The 22,875-nt window shown below is 40.0% G+C and overlaps 1 protein-coding gene across 2 annotated transcripts in view; it reads left to right on the top strand.

The window, feature by feature from the left end:
• scaf8 (SR-related CTD-associated factor 8) overlaps positions 1 to 22,875 on the top strand; it is a 32,523-nt gene that overhangs the window by 5,283 nt on the left and 4,365 nt on the right. For both annotated transcript variants that reach the window (XM_050062730.1, XM_050062731.1), the window contains exons 3-16: positions 17,161 to 17,205; positions 17,633 to 17,794; positions 18,307 to 18,463; positions 18,599 to 18,726; positions 18,921 to 19,100; positions 19,186 to 19,265; positions 19,764 to 19,884; positions 20,356 to 20,487; positions 20,709 to 20,818; positions 21,104 to 21,297; positions 21,397 to 21,497; positions 21,851 to 21,964; positions 22,178 to 22,334; positions 22,698 to 22,828. In XM_050062730.1, coding sequence (XP_049918687.1) covers positions 17,161 to 17,205; positions 17,633 to 17,794; positions 18,307 to 18,463; positions 18,599 to 18,726; positions 18,921 to 19,100; positions 19,186 to 19,265; positions 19,764 to 19,884; positions 20,356 to 20,487; positions 20,709 to 20,818; positions 21,104 to 21,297; positions 21,397 to 21,497; positions 21,851 to 21,964; positions 22,178 to 22,334; positions 22,698 to 22,828 — 1,812 coding nt within the window. The remainder of the gene's footprint in view (positions 1 to 17,160; positions 17,206 to 17,632; positions 17,795 to 18,306; positions 18,464 to 18,598; positions 18,727 to 18,920; positions 19,101 to 19,185; positions 19,266 to 19,763; positions 19,885 to 20,355; positions 20,488 to 20,708; positions 20,819 to 21,103; positions 21,298 to 21,396; positions 21,498 to 21,850; positions 21,965 to 22,177; positions 22,335 to 22,697; positions 22,829 to 22,875) is intronic.

Raw genomic sequence — 22,875 nt, 5'->3', positions numbered from 1 at the left:
TCTGATGGCAATATTTGTGTTGTGGTCCTATTGATGCACCTCTCTTTCCTGGTAGTCATGTCAGAACATTTCCTGAGCTGCTTCATATTGCATATTGATGGAGCTTGAGCAATCATTAGTTGGTATGGGGTTTGAATACAGGAGTTGTGAGGATGCAGATACACAAGTTGCCATCTGTGACAATTGTTTGTTCACCTTTGGGTTGGATCCAAATTCGGAAAGGTGCTGCTTTAACACTAAACAGAGTCTCTAATTCAGCATTAATCTCTAACAGATATCACATAGATACATTTAATTTCACATGGCATAGGCTGGTTAGGGCTGAGTGGTCTAAGATGGATATTAATTTTGAGTGTTCTTATAAGACACACCTTGTGCAGAATTTTTGAAAGCTGGTAGTTATTTAAGAGTAAGCCATTGTTAGTAGTGCATTAATATGACAGTATTCATTAACATGGTAATTTAATTCCCTGAGGGTTTCACAGTGCATAAACCCTTAATGTTTGTTTTGACAGAGTAGCAGTGATTCATGTCCTCTGCACGCCCAGTGTGGCTGTCTTTTTATATGGTAGCACTTTTGTTGTGAAAGGACTGGAAGTGTCAACTCTGCTAATGTGGTCCTGGTGTTTGAGACACAGTTTCAAGTGCTGAACAACAAATGACCAAAATATTAGGGCTGTCACTTACAAAAAACAAATGAATGGGAACTAACATGTAATTCCTTTGAATTATTTTGAACGCAACCCAGCTTGCCTAATCCTTAACTATTGTAGAACTAACGTGGCTCCCCTTGACTCACTGCATCTTCACTGCCATAACTGAGAGACAAGCTAACAGATAACTTAAGATTTGTTGCCATTGAAGTGTTACTTTTTTTTGGAAAAACATTTTAAGGCAGCCAACAATCTGACATTTATCTGACACAATTTTTAATGTATGGCATTGAATCTAAAAATCAGGGCTCGAAAATATCTTGTACATGTGCATGGTAGTGCAAGTTAAATTTTGGTAAACAAACAATGGTATGAGATGTACACAGGATGATAATTGTCTCAGAAAATATTGCATATCAAGGTGTTACAAAATTATATTATTATCAGTCGGAATGACCCATAAAGGAATGAAAATGGAAAGGTAAATTTTGGTTCAACATACATTTTATTACTATACTTGAAACTTGAAACCATTTTTTAAAAATGGAAGTATGTGTCCTTTTTGAAAATAACTAAATTAAAGGGGAGATTCTCCATCCAGTTGCATTTTTTTCCATTATTGTAGATGAGCACGGTATGATAACTGTCAACTTTTACATCAGGGTAGGGCTGGGCGGTATGCCGATTTGTACTGAAAACCGGTCTTTATTTTCGTTATGATATGAATTTTTCATATACCGCAATACCGGTGAATAGCCCAAACAGTGTCCGGAAGGTGCGCGGCAGGAAAGTGTTTAAGTGGGGACCCATTTCACTGCTGCACACCACAGGCGTGCTAGAGCTGGCTAGAGTGAGAGCATAGAGAAAAGTTTAGAGGCGAGAATGGCTGCCCGAGAGAGTTCTTAAAGGGAAGCAACTGTACGCGTTGCTGAAGAAGAACACAATGACCCAGAAGAACTCATACCGAAAAGAGCAGTGTTTCCCTTATAGACGAATTCGGCGAGCGATTTGTGTATGCCGCCATCTTGCGGCGCTGCCATTGCTGCGGTGACGTGTCAGTCATCAATTCATTATGCTGTCATTGTGAACTGACTCTCTACAGTGACAGCATCATGAATAGCTGGATTGATGATGTTAGACAGTGGCCTCCGGTAACTGATGAAGGTATCTTAAATGAGTACCGATATTAATTTAGAAATTAATCATTTGTTTGAGCGATAAGCAGGAAGGATTAGAGTAATAGGGAGATAACAGACTGTATCATTAAACACTGTGTAATATAACGTTAGCATACGTTACGTGTGCTGAAGTTAGCAAGCTAGCAGCGTGACATTTAATCATTATGGACAGGCTACGTGACTAAAAAAAACAACAACAACACGTGTTTGTGTTTTGTTTTAGGTATTCAAGAATATTTTATTGATCGCCTGGCCTCCGATGACCAGAAAAACGGCAATTACAGGTCTCTGATTGAGGGTCAAAATTACCAGAGCTCCAGATGGGTCGGGCAAATTTTACACCACCTTTTAGACGACCATCACATCATATTGAAAGCGATCAATATTGATCGCCTTCAATATGATGTGATGGTCACATAGCCTGTCCATAATGATTAAATGTCACGCTGCTAGCTTGCTAACGTCAGCACACATAACGTATGCCAACGTTATATTACACAGTGTTTAATGATACAGTCTGTTATCTCCCTAATACTCTAATCTTTCCTGCTTATCGTTCAAACAAATGATTAATTTCTAAATTAATATCGGTGCTCATTTAAGATACCTTCATCAGTTACCGGAGGCCACTGTCTAACATCATCAATCCAGCTATTCATGATGCTGTCACTGTAGAGAGTCAGTTCACAAAGACAGCATAATGAATTGATGACTGACACATGTCACCGCAGCAATGGCGGTGCCGCAAGATGGCGGCATACACAAGTGGCTCGCCGAATTCGTCTATATGCAACTAGCAGCGGCGCACTGCTGCTGCTGAAATATGACCACCGCTGCTGATTTTTTTCTCTCTTTTTCCATCTTAGCTCTTTAGAAACTACCGTTACATTATTTGGCGCTACGGACGCTTCATACCCAGGCCTATAGAACAGGTCTATACCTTGTCCTTTTATCAAACAAACTAAATAGTTTTATGCTATTTATCTTATTTACATGACGGCATGTCATTTCTGTCTCTACATGGTTGCACGTTTACAATTCTCCTCTGCTCTCTGTATCGCGCACGGTGGAGTTTGGCCCCGATGCGCACACACACAGACGCACAGACGTGCGCACACACACACACACACACACACACACACACACACAGGTGAGCACACTAGAGCGCGGCTCTCAGCTGCCAGCTGACATGCATTGACTTTAAGATCTCTGCAATTGATACTTTTCAAACACTGTAAGGCCACATTTCCATTTTCTCATGTTGTTAAAAAACAAATTTATAATTGGCAACATTGGAGTGCAGAAGAGAGGACATTGACAGCACACTGACAGACAAGTCAGAGCAGCAGCAGCACCATAAAACACTGTGGTCAAGCCAGCCTCAGCCTCACCTCCCAGCCCTCACGTTTACCTGCTGGTGGCTGACCTAGGGATATAATGTCTTACTTTATCACCAAAACTTGAGTTTTTTCAATTCTTTCATGTTGACCCGCCAATATTATTGAAAATTATGATTAAAAAATGTAGCCCATGGAACACACATATTATCATTTGCTTATGTACAGTACTGAACAAAATGCAGGTTTGGTTGATTATTCATTTAGCACGCCTCACTAATTTTCTCCATTTTGCATTAGTGCAGAATACAAGAATCTAGTTTACTTATAGGGCAGCAGGGAATGCCGTAGATGAGAGTGATAGTTAGGATTAGAAAAAAGCACCAGCCAAATGCTGGTAAAACTGCTGCTGCTAGATTTGCTTCATTCAACAGCCAAAAAAACAATGGTAAACTATTGAGTGTCTGGTAGATTTTGTAATCCACCAGTCACAGTGGCAGGTAATGTGCAACCCTGGTGACAGTGCATTTAACAAAGGCACCCAACTACTGAACTGCAATGCACAGCCTGCTGCGTTAACACACTGTAAATTTTGAGCAAGGACATTTCATTAATGACGGAATATTATTATTTTTCCCTCACTGGAACAGTATGGTAAATTCTGAATAAAAAGCGACAGCCCTATAACAAATGTGGATGTTCAGATCTAGGTCAAGGGAAAGACATGGCAGTGGACTGTCAAGACTTGCATTAGATGTAAGACTCAGATTGTCCTCACTACAGACTTCTCAGTTTCACCACTCTGAGAGACTGAGAATTAATTATTTTTCATTTTGACATTTTGGCTGAAAAATGTTTGTGCTAAGTGGTGATGCTCTTAATTACCCAACAGCCATTTCATTTACTCTCTTAAACTGGCATCAGTGCACATACTTAGGAGGCTACAGTTCGATAAGCTTTGCTTGCATTACACCTAATACTGTCTCTGTTGAAGTATGTAATCTCAGATGCGGTGCCTATTAACAGCTTTTCAGCTGAAGATGGCTGTCTCTTTTCTTTTTGTGCTGTCTGTCTGCTACGTCGTCAGTATTGAATGTGTCTTTCCTCTCTTCTGCAAACAGGAAAGGGAGGGCGGCGATAACAGTCCTCTTGAAATCTTTTGTGAATTGAATAATTCATACTTGTGATTTATTCTTGTTGCTTCATTGAATAGTTTGTGCTATGTGGAAGTTGTAACACATTCAGTTTGTCACCTTTTATCTTTGTTGTGATACTTTTGATAGTGAGACAGCTGTGGCACACAGCGTTCATTTAGTGTTAGAGTATGAAGGCTCATCTAGTATCAGTTAAGTCAATTTTTATTTATTTATTTTAATTTATATAGATTTTAAAGGGATTCCTTTGTCTGATACTTGGTAAATGTGGCATAACACATCCATCAAACTTTGTTTAATTTACAATAATCATTATTACCAAGTTACTTAAAAGATAAACCTATTACCATACATTCTCAAATAGTGGCCAGTCAAATAGTGGTCGGTATCAATTTATTAATACATGTTAATAATGAATAGTTTTAACAGTTTCAGTACTCATTTTATGCAGTATTGATATTGATATACTGGTAACAGCTGCGCTTTCTCGCTCCGTCTTATTGTTAATGTTTTCATCAGTCATTCTGTGGTTTTCTGCTACTAACCAAGAAAAGTCGTCATTATCATGTTATAGCCTTGTTATAGGTATCTTTAAATAAAAAAATTGAATTGTATGCCCCACATTTCAAATTTTCCCTATAACGCTGAATATCAATATTTTTCAAGGTATTATATCAGAGTCAAAAATGTTAGTATGGTGACACTATTATAGGCCTTTAGTTCCACTTTATTATTAGGGATGGAAATCGCAAGTTTCGTCTTGATTCAATAGTATCAAGTCTATGGACAACAATGCAGTATTTGCTGATATAACAAAGCCTGCATGATAAAATTTTGTTTCGATTCAGTTCCAGGGCCTGTGATCACTATGAGACAATATCAGTAAATATCCTCATTATTCACATTACCAAGGCCTATATGTAAGTAGTCTGTGACTGCTCTGTAATTAAATGAAATTAACCTAAATGTAGGTTCTATGTACAATAAAAGGTAGTAATACTTGACACAATATGTTTGCCATTAGAATGGGCACTTTATGTTCTGGTTTGTCTCCAGAAAAAAAAAAAGTTCCTGATTTTATAACATGCAATAACAGTCATGGCAGCAGCATTATGACATCAGCTTTCAGCAGGGATGAAGGGCATCTGTTCCTTTGTACTGTTTTATTTATTGGCAGAACGTGGGAAGTCTTGTGACTAGAAGCAGAGAGTTTGATGTTTCTGTGCATGTGGAAGTTTTGCTTCACACTTATAGAAGACACTACAACAAGATTTAAGACATCATAGAATAAATGAGATCTTCTGGCTGCAAGGACAACTCTGAGTGTGCTGAAGGAATAAATGAAGAGAGAAATGACCACCTGATTCTGCACCAGAATAAGCTAAAAATAAATTAAAAGGAGAAGACGAAACAAACAAAAAACATATTTAACATTTTTAAATATTCAAAAATAAATAGCAATGAGTTCCCATATTCTTGTAAAAAAAAAAAACAAAAAAAAACCCCTTAACATAATTGTTACCTTAGTCCATAATAGGAACTAAAACATAAAGGCCTCTTGTTTATTAGGGTTGCAAGGCCTTATAGGGCTTAGGGTTTTGTCAATTAATCCATTGATATTTTGATCAATTAATTGATTAAATTTTGGTCTATAAAATGTCAGAAAATTGTGAAAAACGTTTATCATTGCTTATCCAAGATGACATCCTCATATGTCCTGTTTTTTCCACAACCCAAAGATTTTCAGTTAGTTTAGTGTAAGAGAGGAGTAAAGAAACAAGGAAATACTCACCTTTAAGAAGCTGGAATCTGAGAATTCTGACATTTTTCTTTAAACAGTTGCTCAAACCTATTAATCAATTATCAAAATAGTTGATGGTTTCATTTAATAGTTGTAAATTAATAGTCTGATTAGACCTGTTCTGGGAACTCTGTGGGCATGTACCAACTGTACTTGATTAACGTAGGAGGGACGACTTACAGCTTTATCATTCTCATCAGTACATTGGCTGCAACTGATACATATATATATAACTGATATTAGCATAGGCCATCTTACAGATACATATAGTGGAAATATACACAGCAACAGTACTGTAACCAAAAAGACTGAATTGTATAGATTAGGGTTTGGTCGGTATGAGGAAACAAAAAACGGTCCGGTTTTTGTGAAAAACCGCATCAAGTCGGTAATACTGGATTTTCACCACTTGGGGCGTAACTGACTCATTTAAAATAAAAAACGACCAGAGGACAACAGAGTGACAGTAACACATTGTTTCTTTTATTCCTTACAAATAAATTTTGCAGCTTACTCAATCAGTGCAAACAAGGGTTGCCTCCTTCATCTGGCTCAAAGCCAAAGTGTTGCCATAGTGGCGCATTCTTTGATTTCTTCGAGACTAAATTGTCCGCCATTATCGACTCCCCAGGCTACAGTAGAGGCCTCGGCGCATGCGCACTCGAACCCCCTAGCTCAGTCCCTGCCCCACCCCCATCCCTCTCTCTCTCCTGCTCGCTGTGCGCTTGGCGAAGAGGCAGACACAGGTGCCCACAGACTCGGGCATACTATAAGCGGAGTGGACTCAGGAATGTCGGAATGTCCGCAGTCATTCGGGCTTCCATAGTCGAGCGCACTTCCGCGTTGTAGTTTCCTGTAAAAATGTCCGTGAAAAATCCCCGCGATGTGAAAAATACATGCCGAGCAGTCTTTTGTGTGACACTGGTGCGCGGAGTGGAGTCCGCGCGGTTGTGCTTTGCACGCACAGGGATTGTGGACGTCCGCTTTTACCGGGCGGACCTCCGCGGAGTCCGCTCCGCATACGTTCCGCCCGAGTATGTGGTCCGGTCGGTCTCAAAATAAAAAAAAATAAAAAAACGGTCCAAGACGGAGTACCGAGCTGAATTGGTATTACTGAGAACCGACCCAACTGTAGTATAGATAAACATCTCCCAACAATAAACATTAAACAGTCTTTCTGTTTTCCATTAGAATTCAGAGATCAAGTACTTTTAGTTGAGGCCTTGTTAAGGCTACAACAAGCTTAAGTTCAGAACTTAACTTGAAAGCGAAGTCAAAGCCCTCTCAAATACTCCCTTCTGGGCGCTTCCTGAGGAGTGCCTGGCGTTTTTATGTGGGATAAAACACCTTTGTGAACATGGGGATTTATGTTGTCTTGTCTATAACGGCACTTAAAACTTGTAACTGCTATCACAGTCAACCATGTAGCTTTGAAACGTGTTAACCTTTTCGCTCATCTCAATTTATCTGTCTTTGTTTCGAGTCAGCACCTGTAGATGTAAAGTTAATGTAGTTACTAAGGATCATTGGTTATTGTGTATCAATACCTCTACCCGACGAACCAACTAGCTATGTGAAAGGACATTTGCTGTGTTCTTTAAACTTAGTGTAAGTTTTAAAACCCCTTTTTGTTTCAACTCAAAGTGTTGCCTTGTTGGTAGGCTTTACACAGAAATGCCTTTACAAATGAGCCCAATATTCAGGTTAGGGAGACTCATTAGGGAGGTTAGAGATGCAGTTTGGCCCACTGTTGGGTTTCCGTTGGAAAACCTTAGTGCTGGTCTACGTGTCCTGGAAAATTTCTATGTCCATTTCAAAGGTGAGAAATTCCTGTCAAAAATTATCTGCTAAGATTTTTAATGTTTTTATAGAAACGCAGGCTACTTTTGCTTGTACATTATATTCCAAACAAAACAAGTCCCATCAATGGACTCGCGTGCATGATAACTCTGTAACACTGTTTTAAAAATAACACTAGCCTACCATCGTAGGGGCTTCACATAAGCAAATAGATTCTCTTAATATCCAGTATTAACCAAATTGAGTCTGGTTACTTTAATGTTGATTAAATGGCCTGTGACATAGCTATAGACTAGTTTATGTCACACACTTTATTTTTTTTGAGTTTCTTGGTCAAAATACTGAAGTTAATGGTGTAAACATATAAAGTCCATAAGCTTAAATCAATTCCATCCCTGGCAGTGACATGACACGATCTAGGGCACACAATCAATCTAAATTGCCAAGTGCAATATTCAAATTGCAGGAGTTGCAGTTTTTTTTATAAAGGTAAATTTCACAGCATACTATCATCAATGAAACATTGTGGTGCCACAGAGATGGCCCGGCCTACAAATCATATTCCAGACCTTAGGGAACATATATACATATATATATACATACATATATATATATATATATATATATATATATACACACACACCACTAGAAAGTAGATGTGTCATTCTTTTGGATTTGTTTGAACTAAAGAAACACTCAGTTCATTTGTGGTTTTACAGTGGTGTTATGCCAAGTTTTACATTGGACAAGAAAGCGCAGCGAAGCGCACCAGTTTTCTGTGAAGCGCTGCCTACTTGCTTTTGGTGCCAATGTCAACTGATTGGGCATTTTACACTGGACGCTGCACTAAGCACCCTCGCTGACTCGCAATCTGCAGTGATAGTTTCAGCATCTGGTCTTTTTTCTCTGCAAGTCGTGAGCAAATTTGTCAGGAAGACACTCTCAAAATGTATAGTAAATGATACAGAGGTTATATTAGATATGATATAAATGATCTCTTTGTGATAAATGACAAAATATGCATCCCATGCCTCCACATTGTCAAATGTGTCTGAACAGAGAGCGAAAGAGACTAGACACACACAGAGACACACAAGCAGACAGAGCTCTCTACGTGTGATAAGAATAGAGCAGAGACACACAATCGCTTGCTGACCGGCACATAGAAACAACTGGTGAAAACAGCCAGGTGACTGCTGAAGGGTAGCTGCGCAACAGTTAAGAAAATGGGGCGCTTCAGCCGCCATTGTGAACCTGATGTTACAGATTGGAGGTTTTGGCTCACAAACTATCTTTGACAAGTAATGTCAATGAGAGCACACAAACAGACAACAGCCAAGTTTAACTTTGCCTGTCATCAAGTTACTGATGGAATTAATTGTTGACAGCTGACATGGCTCACCACCTGCGACAGTTGTCATTTTAACCACTAAAAGCAACACTCAGCACTGGCTTAAATGAGAAGCTACAGCTAAATGTTTTCTACACTGCATTGCTGAAAATCATTAGTGTTGGAGCTTTGTGAATATGTGTGTCTTTCCAACTTCATTGTCTGAACTCAGGGTCAGTCACCACTGTGCCGAATTAATATTTCATTTTTACTTGCTAATTTTTAATAGCTCATGCAGTGTGATCGTGCACTGGAGAGCCTGGTCAGGCTGAGGTGGACAAATTACAGCAGAGTGCAGTAATGAAAGGATCAGATTTTGATCTGCATTACTTTAGCTGATGAGCCATTGAAATATGCCTAGATAGGCCCTGATACAGATCCTTTGGGTTGGCTTAGCCTATCTGTCTCATGAATTTTTAATTATGTTGTACTGCTGCTGACTTGAAATCAAGTAATTTCTGTAGGCCTTTTACTGTAGGCCTTTTTCTCCAAGACATTTATTGAAAAAAATAAATAAAAGTATTTTAAACAAAGTGATATTGAGAAATTAAATTTAACCTATTTAAATACAATTCAAAGGGAATTATTTTCACCAAAAAATGTGATCAGAGGCATTTAAGTATGTTGGATAGGGCTGCCCCCAGCCCCCCTCAGTTGACTGAGTTTGCCTCACTCATTAAGTAGTGTTTTTTGTTGTTACTGTTTGTTTGCTTTTACCAGTCAGTGTGCTGTGTAGTGTTCGTCTGGGGACATGTTTGTCTCCACATTAGGCTGCAGGGTGGGTGCTCTTTACTGTGAGACAACTTTTTGGTACACTTTGCAGTGGCCCAGAGATGGAGAGACTTTGCACTGTGACTGTGTGATAACATTATCTTCTGCCTCCGACTTACAAGTGGTAAACTCACAGCTCAGAGCCACTTAATACGGTAGTCTTTGACTTTTGTATATCCAGCGCATTTCTGATCCATTGTTTGTGCAGTTAGTTTGTTTACTATATTACAAAAATACCCCATCACAGTTAATGTCCCACTAAACCTCATTTAAACTTGAACACTTTATATGGGGGAAAAAAGCGAATCATCGAATATACATGTATATTGAACAGCCAAATCTGATATGACTGGCAAAATTCTCAGTGGATTACAATCCTAATGTCGGACTTATTCATATTTTTTTGGGTCAAGAATTGGTAATTATCAGACAGCAAAACCCTGGCTTGCTGTTACCTGTGCTTGTTTTTCCCCTCCCATGTGCTTTTTCTTATTATAACACTTAACATAAGTATACTAAACCGCAAGTTCATCAAAGGTAGCCAATGTGTCTGTGTCTTTCTAATGGTAAACATATTGCTGATGTGCTATTTTTCATAATTATTTGTCAGATATACAACTGTTGCAAAGTTGTTCTTATCCTTGTACACTTAATCAGGCTGTGCAATATGCTAGATCAGTTGCCTAGAGACAGGTCCACACTGCAGCAACTAGTGTATGAGCATGTGTCTTCCCTTCTGTGAGAGAAGCATACCTGTGCCCAGTGAGGTTGCAATATTTTTCCAGCAGTTTTTCACTACTGGGAAGTTTGTCCTTTAATAATACGATAATGTCTATGCAGTAGAAAGATGCAAATGCTTTTGAAATTAGTGCTACAGAACCAGAGGGCATTTTTTTTACCAAGAGGGAGAAGACCTACAACTACCAGAATGTACAGCACCATACCAGACCAATAAACACTCCTACTCATGGGTGACATAATGCGAACATGTCTGTTTGAAACAATGGTGGCTGGCTGGCAAGACATGATCTCGATCTCTCATAGTTACACAGTATGCTAAACCATGTTTCTGGAAACATTTGAGGCGAAGAAAAGGCAACTCCGTATCATAGTCATGGTTTATACTTGATCAACACTGCCTAGTTTTTTCAGCCTGTTTTCGTTGTGCAGGAAACAGTATCTGCTACTTTACTCCTTAAGTTCGCGGTGATGGCCTGGGTGGTAGGCAATATGAAAATGCGGGCGTACAGCCTGTAGTTCGAGCAACAGCCCAAGTGCCATCGAAAGCGAGTTTTGCCAGGAGACGAGAAGGGATTTATAGGCACTGGCTAGGTGGAAGGAAGTTAATCACTGTTCAGTTACGCATACTACTCACATTGTTTTGATACAAAGCTGGTTAAAAATCAGCGAAGTACCCTTTTAAGGTCTGGGAATTAAAAACATAATTCTCAGTGCATGTCAGTTTTTGATTTACATTAATTTTCTGATTGTATGACCACATTTACAACAACATTATTATAAATATCTCATCAAACTTTGTGATTTATGCTCATATGGTGAGCCTAAATACTCAGCAAGAGAATTTAGGCTTTTTCCTGATGTTTATTGTACTTGTGCCCTTAACTACATTGATTCAGTGCATCTATCACAGCAGTGTTGTAATTCTTAAGATGTTCTGTGAAAGCCATAATACTAAAGAGGTCAAAATACAGACTGTCTTTGTGGTCTACAGTTCAAATAGAATGTGAGGTCTTTATACTCCACTCTCAGATTAGATTGAGTTGGCTTTTGAAATCATTTCCAGCCCCATTATTATGATAGTGTAATTTGCCCGTTTTAATTGACACTGAGTTATAACATTTCAAACCCCTTTTTTGTTGTCAAGCTGTTATGTTTTGTCTGTAAATATTGGGCAGTGTTGAATATCATATTTTAATTGGCTTACTGGGACCACTGATACTTTGTGTTTAGATGGGTATACGTTGTACTTGTTAAAGGCTAATGTTGTCATCAAGTTGCGTTCTTTAAAGCCTCTTCATGTAGTAATATTCCTAAGGACTAATTTCCTTGACGTTTAAACAGAAGTGTAAACTTGCACTAGTTGACTAGTCTAGAAGGAAGGAAACACTCGAAAAACTTTTAAAAAAATCAGCAGAATTTGATCAATAAGGTTAATAAACACTGCCGGGAACAAATATTGTGCATATTTTAAGAGCCATTTGAAATCATAAATCACAATTACTGTGACCAAATCATATATTAAATGCAGCTGAATTGTGGGGCACTTTGCACCATGCATTATGAACATTAAACATCTTACAACAAAACATGACAACAGCACTAAATAAAAGTTATCAAATGAAATTGATTCACTTTGTACTTAATGTACCTCATCGCTTCTCATAAACACTCATGCATGCGGTAACTCTCTCATCTATGGGCATGCGCACAAATTGACACAAACACACACATAGGTCCAGGCTTGTCGGGGTGTCCTGTGCACCCGAAAGCACCTCTCTCGTTCAGCCTAGCAAGAAGACATCCAGCTGGTGCAAGTGAATGTGAGAGGCTCAGGCATACTTTCCACGTTGAACATACGTGCACAGACTTGTGCCGTTTTTGTGCATACAGTTCTATCCATTGAGTCTGAAAGCACATATGTGTTTGTGTGAGAGGGAGAGGGAGAGCTGTTGATGATCAGAGGGTCTGGTTAGCCTGCTATATAGATCCAAACTCCTCGTTTTCCTCAGGGTATCTTGAATAAAAAGTTTAACAGTCTAATAATAGTTGTACCGACAAGTGAGGATAGCAACACTTTATTGTCTAGGTGACCAACCATGCACGTACCTAGCTTCAAGGCGTCTGTCCTCTCTTTACTTATTAGTTCCAGATGTTTTCAGTGACAGCATTTCAGGCTTTACTGCTTACTAGCAAGTTGGCTGATGCAGCTGACATTTTTTCCAACATTGTGTTGCTAATATGTTTTGACACAAATCCATTTTGATACTGTTAATGTTCTGTCACTACAAGCCTTACTGGGGACACACAGCTGGCTCTGAGTTAAATGGCATACAAAGTGAGATGCTTTTATTGAATCTAGGCTGCATTATGCTTGTTAGTGCATCTAAAGCAGATGAAATAAAAAAATATTACTGCAACATAGTGTCAAGGGTAGGCAAGTGTAAATTGTGTGGGATATTAGAGGTACTTTTTAATTTTGTCAATGGTGTATTACAGTCATTGCCATTCCTAAGCATGGGTCATGCTTTTTTTGTGAGCTAATCCGTTTTCTTTGAGTGTGCATAGTTAAAAACTTTATAATTGCTTTGACTTCAGAGATCTGTGCAAGGTGATAAAGATGCTGACAACAGATTTCCACTAAGGGTTTTTTGTTGTAGTTTTTGATAAATGCTTTTAAAATAAGCAAAATTGCATGTGCTTAAACATATCTTATGTAATATTTATGCACCATCATCAATAATGCAAATGATTTGACAGTTGGGATGCATTTGTGACAAAAGTAAACTTTGATTTCGACAGTAACACCTCACAGCCTGTATGTTGATCCTAGGCTTACATAATATGTTATGAGCATGCCTGCAGTTGCTTGACAGACTTTATATTTGTGGCTTTTGAACTTTGATAATTAAAATGACCATATTCCTCCATATGGTCCCCTCTGATAAAGAACCCTAATCTCTGGCTTCAAGGTCTCCTGTACTCTGACTCCATCTACTGGCTAATTGTAGAACTTGAACTTTTACTTGGACTATGTTGCCACACCAGACGACATCAATTGGTGTGTACTTTATTTGTCTCAATCAAAATATGTAGTGCTTCAGCCCTCTTAGTCAAAATCCTTCCGGATATAGATGCAAAAATAGCCTGGCAAACAGCCATGTTAGCTTTGACTGTAATATGAAGAGGATAGATGTGTAATTTTTTAGTTGTGTCTGTAAAGGTTTAGCAAAGCTTTTCTCACCCACCATTGAAGCTTAGATTTTAGTATTTTTGTGCATCACCATACATGTTTTGTGAACCTGCGCCACACACTTTTGACTTCCAAAAGTCTTAGGCTCTCTAACATGACCATTGGTCTTACCGTTGTTGGCTGATGGATGCTCTGGGAACAGAGTAGGGCTGCTTGATTATGGAAAAAATCATAATCACGATTATTTTGGTCAAAATTGAAATCACGATTATGCGGCGCACGTGATGAGTTAAATTGTTTACACAACGGCATGTCATTTCTGTCTCTACATGGTCACACGTTTACAGTTCTCCTCTGCTCTCTGTACCGGGCACAGCGGAGTTCGGCCCTGATGTGCACACACACACACACACACACACACAGACACATGCACACAGACACACACTCACAGACACAGACCAACCTCTCTCGCTCTCCCTCTGCCATTTTCCGCACGCTGTTTTTGAAATCTTCCGTGATCACATCTCCTCACATTGTTTGTAGTTTACCTACTTGACAGGCTTGTGGAGTGAATAGAGGAGGAGGGGAGGGGCGGTATTGCGCATGTGTGGCTTCCGTAGAAGACAAAATAAAAACCATGAGGCGTCCGTGACCAAAAAATCATTTACCCTTGATTTCATTAATTTTGAAATCGTTTGACCTCAAAATCGTAATCGCGATCACCAGACGATTAATTGCACAGCCTTAGAACAGAGTGAGTCGTGAGAGTTCAGTAGAGCTATCTAGTTTATATAATTTCTTTCCCAAATACTTTAAGCTTTTCAGTCAGATGAAAATAAGGTCAAGTATTAGCAGTAGGGGCACAGACAAGTGTAGTTATGGTCAGCCATGGTGGTGCTGTTGTAAGGTTCAGCATCATCTCCCTCTATAGGCAAACAATGGCTCAGGCTGACACAAAGGGATTTCAGCTGCTAATCATGTGTAGACAGCGGTAGAGAAATAGAGATCATTGTTATATTAACCTATCCATGGTACGTAATAGAAATATACATTCCCTGCCATTGACAGACCATTTATAGACTAAAAAATGTATCAAGCCTTGTGTTATAGTTGTAAAGTTGCGCAGAGTCTGCACAGCTTTATAGATTAAAGCAGAGGTTCCCAACCCCCAGGCTGCAGGGAAACATGATATAGACCTCAAAAAAATGAAGCTCCATGATAATTGGCTATTTTTGTGGTTATAAATTTCAACTTGGTGCGGCCTGCCCTGCTTTTTCCTTCTCCCGTCCCACCTTGCAACTGCAAAATAGTACATTTTTAAGTAGGTCATCAAAATGTGTGGTAACTAGTTTGTCTTCAGCTAGTATTTTGCTTGGCCTGTAATGTAAGGCTGAGCCAAACTGTCATAAACAATTAATGCTTTGAACAGGCACAGCCAGTATCTGGACAGCTCCCACACTGCCAGCTGTCAGTTAATAGCTGTCGACTCACCTCTTGCTGGCTGGCTACCTTATACCTTATACCTTATACCTTATATTTTAATAGTCCTATTTGACTTAAGAGCTCATGGACTGAATCAAGCAAGGCTGTAGACTGAACATCTTATTGTGGTGATCATTTGTGTCAGACATCTTGGTCTTTCAGATTTGTTTCATGAAATTGAGATGTCTCGTCTCTCTTACTTGCTTACATACACACAGGTGGATGCTGAATTTTTGTTGTAGTACTGGAAATAACGGCAGTGAATAGACGAGGTCTCGCTGGAACAAGCCGTACTTAGTAGAGTACTTTTTGTTCTGTGATGTATTGTTATTGTCCTCGTTGGTTCCTTTTCTTCAGCATTTCTAACCGCTTGTGCACTAGGCACTCTGCTAAGGCCACCACTACCAATGTTATCCATGTAAATGTTCAATTTAGATCTTACTGTAACTTTTAAAACACTCAAATACTGGAATATTGTCATGAAAAGTAATATTTAACACCAGTGTAAGCAGTGTAAATGTAGGCCTAATGCTTCATCATAAGATTCTGACTTCTAACTGCAGCTTGCGCTCATTTATACAGAGCAGGCGCAACAGACTTATAAATATAATATCCACATGAAGCTGTGGGGAGAAGGACTCGCCTTCCAGTCTGTTTTGTGCCGTTCCGCAAATTGTCACATTCAGATGATGCTGCCGTAAATGAAATGTCTGAGCTGTTTCCAATGATATACCTGGCTTCAGCTGAACAGTGTCTGCATACTTTTAGACACATTTAACTTTCCTTTGAGCTTGACTAATCCAGCTAACTGGGGTAAGCACTTAAGAATTTCTGTTTAATGTGTATGAGAGTAGTAGACATAGATAGACTTTTTTGACTGTTTTGGTCACAGGGCGTAGAGAACAGGACAGGATGAACTCTTCAACAGAAAGTTCCACATCCACTGGAACCATCTTGGTTGTTTGTGATAAAGCCTCAGTGGTGCTCCTTTTTGCTAAGCTAGTTTTATGCTTATTGTAGTGTCTCTGGCACGAGGGAGCATGGGCCAAAAATGACATTATCATGTATTTTGCATAAAGCATGAAGGCCCTGCAAGTTGACAGTCATATTATCAAACCTGCCCCTTATCTAATAAGTGTTGGGGTAGGTTGTGATTGGCCTAAAGCGGGTCAGGTTTTGGTTGCTGGAAATCGGTTTGAACGGGAGGGTGACCAGACGTATCTGCCAGAGCAAATAAAATTTTGGGTCACAGATTTGTCTGGTTCCCAAGCTAATCTTCCTCATTACTTTTAGAGGAATATTTACTGTGCTGTTTATTACCCATTTAAGAAAGTAATTATGTGCAGCCTGGAGTAATTGCTTTTTCTTATTAGGAAGATGAAATGATAATGCAGTTTTTACTATTCTTTGCCATCGCAAAGCAGTGTAGTTGTCATGGGTGGGTAGGTACAGGCACAGGTAGGGCAAATGAAGAAATGTTTCAACATAAAAGAACAAACATTCATTTTCACAGCCCAGGTCTATATTTTCTGTTCCTTTCTCAGGTTTTAACTAATCAAAGCTGCTGCTGCGTTAGTTTTATCTCCACTGTTGTAGAGCTCTTCTCTGACATACTGCTGTTCAAGTCACTCAAAATGGTCCCTTTCCTTTGCTTCTCTTTCAGTTCTACAAGCATGTTGTCCAGAGTGTGGAGAAGTTCATTCAAAAGGTGGGTTAAAGTTTATATGAGTTATGTCAGCCAAATGCAGGAACTTTGGGAGTTACAAGATAGTGATTGTGTAAGATTTATACATATTTTTGAGTACATTGACTTTATTAAGTCTGCTGATGAGGTGAATTCAGTCAAAAGTTAGATTTTCTAAAACCAGTCTCAATGGACATGTAAATTGAGGCGGGAAAACAGTTCTAATGGTATATATATATTTAGTGTAAAAGCGATGTCCATACATCTGCAATTGTGTTTTTTAACAACGTTAATGTGTTCTGTTTACTTCACAAGTTGCTTGTGGTGTACTTCAAGTGTAGCACTGTAAATAGGTACATTCATCACTTAAGTAATGCTTAAAGGTAATTTGGCAGATTGTTTCACAGTTATTAAACTATCCTAACACAGCTGTTTGTTTCTGTGCCAACAGTGCAAACCAGAATACAAGGTCCCTGGGCTGTACGTCATCGACTCAATTGTCAGACAGTCGCGGCACCAGTTTGGCACGGAGAAGGATGTTTTTGCCCCACGCTTCAGCAAGAATATCATCGCAACGTTCCAGCACCTGTACCGCTGCCCTTCAGATGATAAGGTCAGACAGTTTTTAATAGGTTTTGTGTTCCTCTCTGTGACTTTTGTGGCTTGTCATAGTTTCAGGAGAGTTGATGCTAGAACCCTTGATAAATGCCTCAGCTTTACAGGAACAGTGTTTAAAGAATAGGTCAGGGATTGGCTACGGGCTCACTTTATTTCAATGTTGCGACTGATGAAGTGAGTGAATTGTCACTTCATGTGTGTAGGGCAGTTTGTTTTTATCCCATATTATTATGGACACATATCATGAATTGTTAATAAACTGTTAAAAGGGAAATTACACATTTTAAACTTTATGACAAAGGAGAGATGCAACTCTCTGAAGGCCAAGTTGATGGCATATTTAAAGAAACAAAAATCAGGAATATGTACCAAACCATCATACCTTTGTTTTTAAATGAATAGTTTTTGGCCTTGTGAGGTTTTAGGCTGCACCTGTCCCAACACAGTGTCTTAACATTTTACCATTATGTAACATTTGCTTTTGTCATCTTTTATCTGTGTCTACAGAGTAAGATAGTGCGAGTCCTGAACCTGTGGCAAAAGAATGCGGTCTTCAAGAGTGACATCATCCAGCCTCTGTTGGACATGGCAGCAGGAATCCCCCCTCCCAGCGTCACACCTGTCATGCCCACCAGTGCTGCTCCAGTCAATAACACTACACCTGGTCAGTCAAAGTACACACAAGTAGAGTGAATCACACATAACTGCACACTTTTATGTGGTCAGATGAGTTTTTGAGCACAACTGTGTGCTTACTTCATGGTTTTATACTACAACACCTCTGTTTGTGTGTGTCCAGGCACCCCAGCTACCCCGGCTACCCCAGCTAACATAGTCCAGGGTCTGCCTGATTGGGCTTCACAGATTACCAACACAGACACTGTGGCTGCTGTTGCACAGATCCTACAGAGTCCCCAGGGACAACAGGTTAGTGAGCATGGCCACCCAGCATCTCAGTCAACAAACTATTAGACTGAAACTGTTTTGTTATGGGTAACTAATCATCTTTAAGAATATTTATATCCAGTAAAACAATGCTTTTGCTTGAGTAGCCTCTGTGGTTTGTGTAGCTGTTAGTGTTGAAATGTATCAAACACTCAAATACTTACCACTTGTTGCAGCTGCAGCAGCTGGTACAGAGTCTACAGATGCAGCAGCAACAGAAGCCCCAGCCGTCCCTGCTGCAGGCCTTGGATGCCGGCCTGGTGGTGCAGTTGCAAGCTCTAACAGCTCAACTCACTGCTGCCGCTACTGCCAACAGCCTCAACCCCCTGGAACAGAGGGTCTCCTCTTTTAATAAGGTAATGCTGCAGTCAGTAACAGAAAGTTTCTTAATCCTTGCATCATTTGATTCCTTCTCTGATTATGTTTTTTTTTTACTTGCAGAAGCTTCTGGGTCCTTTTGATTTTGGGAATGATTCAGAACGTGGTGAAGAATCTAAAAAGGACTCTTCATCAACTCAGCTGTGAGTTCAGTGTGTTTTATGATCGGGCTATTATGCCTCCCACTCAAATGCTAACTTAACAGTAGGGCTGTCTCCTAAAGGTTTAAGATTCGCATCATCAGCATTTTTGTCAGTCAGTGTGTAGTGCACTTCTAGGGATGTTTTGGTCCCCAGATGTATCTGCAGAGTGAGCGCTTCTTGTGAAAGTGTTGGTCAGATGTGATGTTGCAAATTTCCGATCCGTCATTAGCCTTGTTAGCCAGCATTAGCTCAGAGGGCAAACTTGGCTTGTTCATTATATTACATGAGCGTCGATGTCACCCTGACTGTCCTATAGAACTCAGTTCAAGCTCTATATGGAGAAGAAAGAATGGAATAGTGGAATATTCAAAATAAACAGCAAAATATGATTTGACTGACATAATTCTGAGTCGGGTACAGCCCTACATAATAGGGATCGAGTCATTTTACTGTGTCAACCACCACCACTGATCTAACTGAGCTGCTGACCACTTCCAGGCCTATGGTGTCGGAGCCCATCAACAGCTCTCTCTTCCATCAGTTGGCTGAGCAGCTACAACAGCAGAACCTGGAACAGTTTCAGAAGCAGCTTTTAGAGCACCAGCAGCACCAACAGAAGGTAGCTACACACACTGTACAAACACAGATGTCTGCTTTCCAAAGAATGTTTTTCAGGATTGATGGTGTATTTGAGTTTGACGTGGTTTAACAGATTAATAGTTTTTCATTCCAAGTTGTGGCATATTAATCATACCAAATGACTTGAATTGCTTAACAAACAAAATAGATGCAAATAGATGACACAAGTATCTGCAGTCAGATCAAGTCGTTTAGCTTTACCTGCACATCCAGTGGACTTAGTACTCGCCCAGAGGGACCACACACATACAGCACAGCAGTAACTGACCTATAAGTACTAACTCCCCATCCCCAGACAACACACAATGCTTCACATGCCAAAACATGGCACGCTCCTCAAAAAAGCAAAAATTAAATAGCTTTCTTTTGATGAATATGCTCAGACTTGCTTGTTTAGATGCCTTGTTAATAAAGCATATATTATAGATACACCACTTTTTTTTTCCTCCAGGCAATGAACATAGAAGGGCAGGACTCAATCTTTGGGCAAGAGAACTCAGTTGCGACTGCTCAGAGCAGCAGCCAGCCACAGCTTCCTGAGCCAGATAACAAAGTGGATGACTCCATAGACAACCAGCAGCAGGTATGCCTGGGAAGTGGGCCATTACCAAATTTGTATGTTATATTCATTTATACCTTGGTTTTATTAATTTAGTTTTGTAAATGAAATTAATGCCTCAACACAAGGACTGCTCTAGGTAATGTTTATTTAGCTGTATGCCTAGATCTGATAGTAATTACTCCAGTGTCTACATTGCCTTGTATTTCTGTGTAGAGGTATTGAAATGACTCTGTCTTTTTCAGGACATGGATCTGGATGAGGGCCCAGATGGTATGGAGGAGGAGATCTTCGAGGCAGAGGAGAAGAAGACTGTAAGCGCACGCTCCAGAACGCGCTCAAGGTCGCGCTCTAGGTCAGTCCCACTTATTTTTGAAGTCTCATTTTGTAATGTGTTCTAAATATGCCTGGAATATTGCTGAATTGTCTGTTGTATAAGATGATCTTTTAACCTCATTAGAAAAATGCTGACTGCCCTGAAGGTCCGATGCAGTAGCACTGTGAGAAGAAAACTATAAGAAACTGGTTCCTACTGGAATATATTTATGTATAAAGAAAAGAGGCCCGTGGTGTTGCGGCAAATGTGACATAAAGTCGGTCTGGACAAATTTCCAAAGGTTTTGGTGTTTTCTCTTCGTAGGTCACCCAAGAGGAGAAGGTCCAGGTCCCGCTCTGGCTCACGGAAACGTAAACACCGCAAGCGGTCACGGTCACGCTCCAGGGACCGCAAGAGGAAGTCATCACGGTCTTACTCAAGTGAAAGACGTGCCCGAGAGCGAGAAAAGGAGAGGCAGAAGAAAGGACTGCCTCCCATTCGATCCAAGACTCTAAGTGGTCAGTCATTGTGAAAGTCATTATACCAGAGTATGTTCCTAGTTTGCTGTCAGTGCTTTTCTGTTGAGTGTAATTTTTTTCCCCTGTACCCGTACTCAGTGTGCAGCACGACTCTGTGGGTGGGTCAGGTGGACAAAAAGGCCACACAGCAAGACCTCACCAACTTATTTGAAGAGTTTGGGCAGATTGAGTCCATAAATGTAAGTAGACCTCTCCCCCTCCTAACCCTCTAATTTAGTTACAGCATGTTATCCAGTTCTTTGATCTCCACAATCTTAAAATGATATCTGTTATATGAACTTCATTAACATATAGTGACCTCCAGCTGTCGTTATCTGTCTGCAATATTTCTATTTCAATCCCTCTATCTTGCTTATTTCTTTTTCATTCATCTGTACTACACATTCAGGCTCTCTCCTTTTCTCATTGAAACATTTCTCATCAATCACATCTAAGTCTATTGTCATTCTGCACTGTATGGTCATGTCTTGTTGTTTAACCTTCCCACGTCCTATGTAATGTGTGTGTGTGTGTGTGTGTGTGTGTCCTGCAGATGATCCCTCCAAGAGGCTGTGCCTACATCTGTATGGTCCACAGACAGGATGCGTACCGTGCCCGCCAGAAGCTCAGCACTGGCTCCTTTAAGATTGGCTCTAAAATCATCAAGGTGCACATTACCTTTATAATTTAATTGATCGTATTCTTATTCTCCTTGTGGTTTCTTCTAATTTAATTTTCCATTGACCTCCAATGGTGAAACCTCAGAGACAGTTAAGCTTTCCAGGTACATGGATCCCTTTGTGCTCCCAGAAATGACTTTGAAAATTGCATTTTTTGACCTTTGTGTGTGTGTGTGTGTGTGTGTGTGTGTCTGATCCAGATTGCGTGGGCTCTAAACAAGGGGGTAAAGCAGGAGTACAAGCAGTTTTGGGATGTTGACCTGGGCGTCACCTACATACCTTGGGAGAAGGTGAAAGTGGATGACCTGGATGGCTTTGCTGAGGGAGGAATCATCGACCAGGAGACTGTTAATGACGGTAAAAAAGCAATACATCTATTTATTCACTTCTTTGGCACAAGCACTCGGTCTGTTGACTCGGTAGCAATGCTTGTTTAGATGTAAGGAGGATACACAGACAGGTTTGTACACACATGATGAAAGCATAACTCAGATATCCAAACACAGGCAGTTCTTAGCATTTAATCATCTAAGTGGATTTGTTTTCTACCCCATTCCCTCACTTGTTTGTTTTGTAATGGTAATGCACTAAATCCTTTAAGAAATCCCATCAGGAAGCCCCCACCCTCATAGAAAAATGAAGACAGGGCTAAACTCCCAAATCCAAACAAAGAATTGGACGACAGTAACTTTTTTTTCATCTTGATGTGTGTTTCTGCAGAGTGGGAAGCAGCCAAGAATGCCGAGCCAGCGAAGGAAGTTACAAGTCAGCCAGTAAGCACTGAGACTACAGCAGCATCTAACACCCAGACGGAGACCTTCAACCAGCAGGTCACCATGATGCCTGTACAGGTACTGAAGAGGGTCTGTGTCAATATATAGATAGAATGTAAACAACG

The sequence above is a fragment of the Epinephelus moara genome, chromosome 14 (assembly GCF_006386435.1).
Source record: "Epinephelus moara isolate mb chromosome 14, YSFRI_EMoa_1.0, whole genome shotgun sequence".
NCBI lineage: Eukaryota > Metazoa > Chordata > Actinopteri > Perciformes > Serranidae > Epinephelus > Epinephelus moara.
The sequence above is the reverse complement of the archived record's forward strand: the minus strand, read 5'-3'. Positions and strand labels throughout refer to the sequence as shown.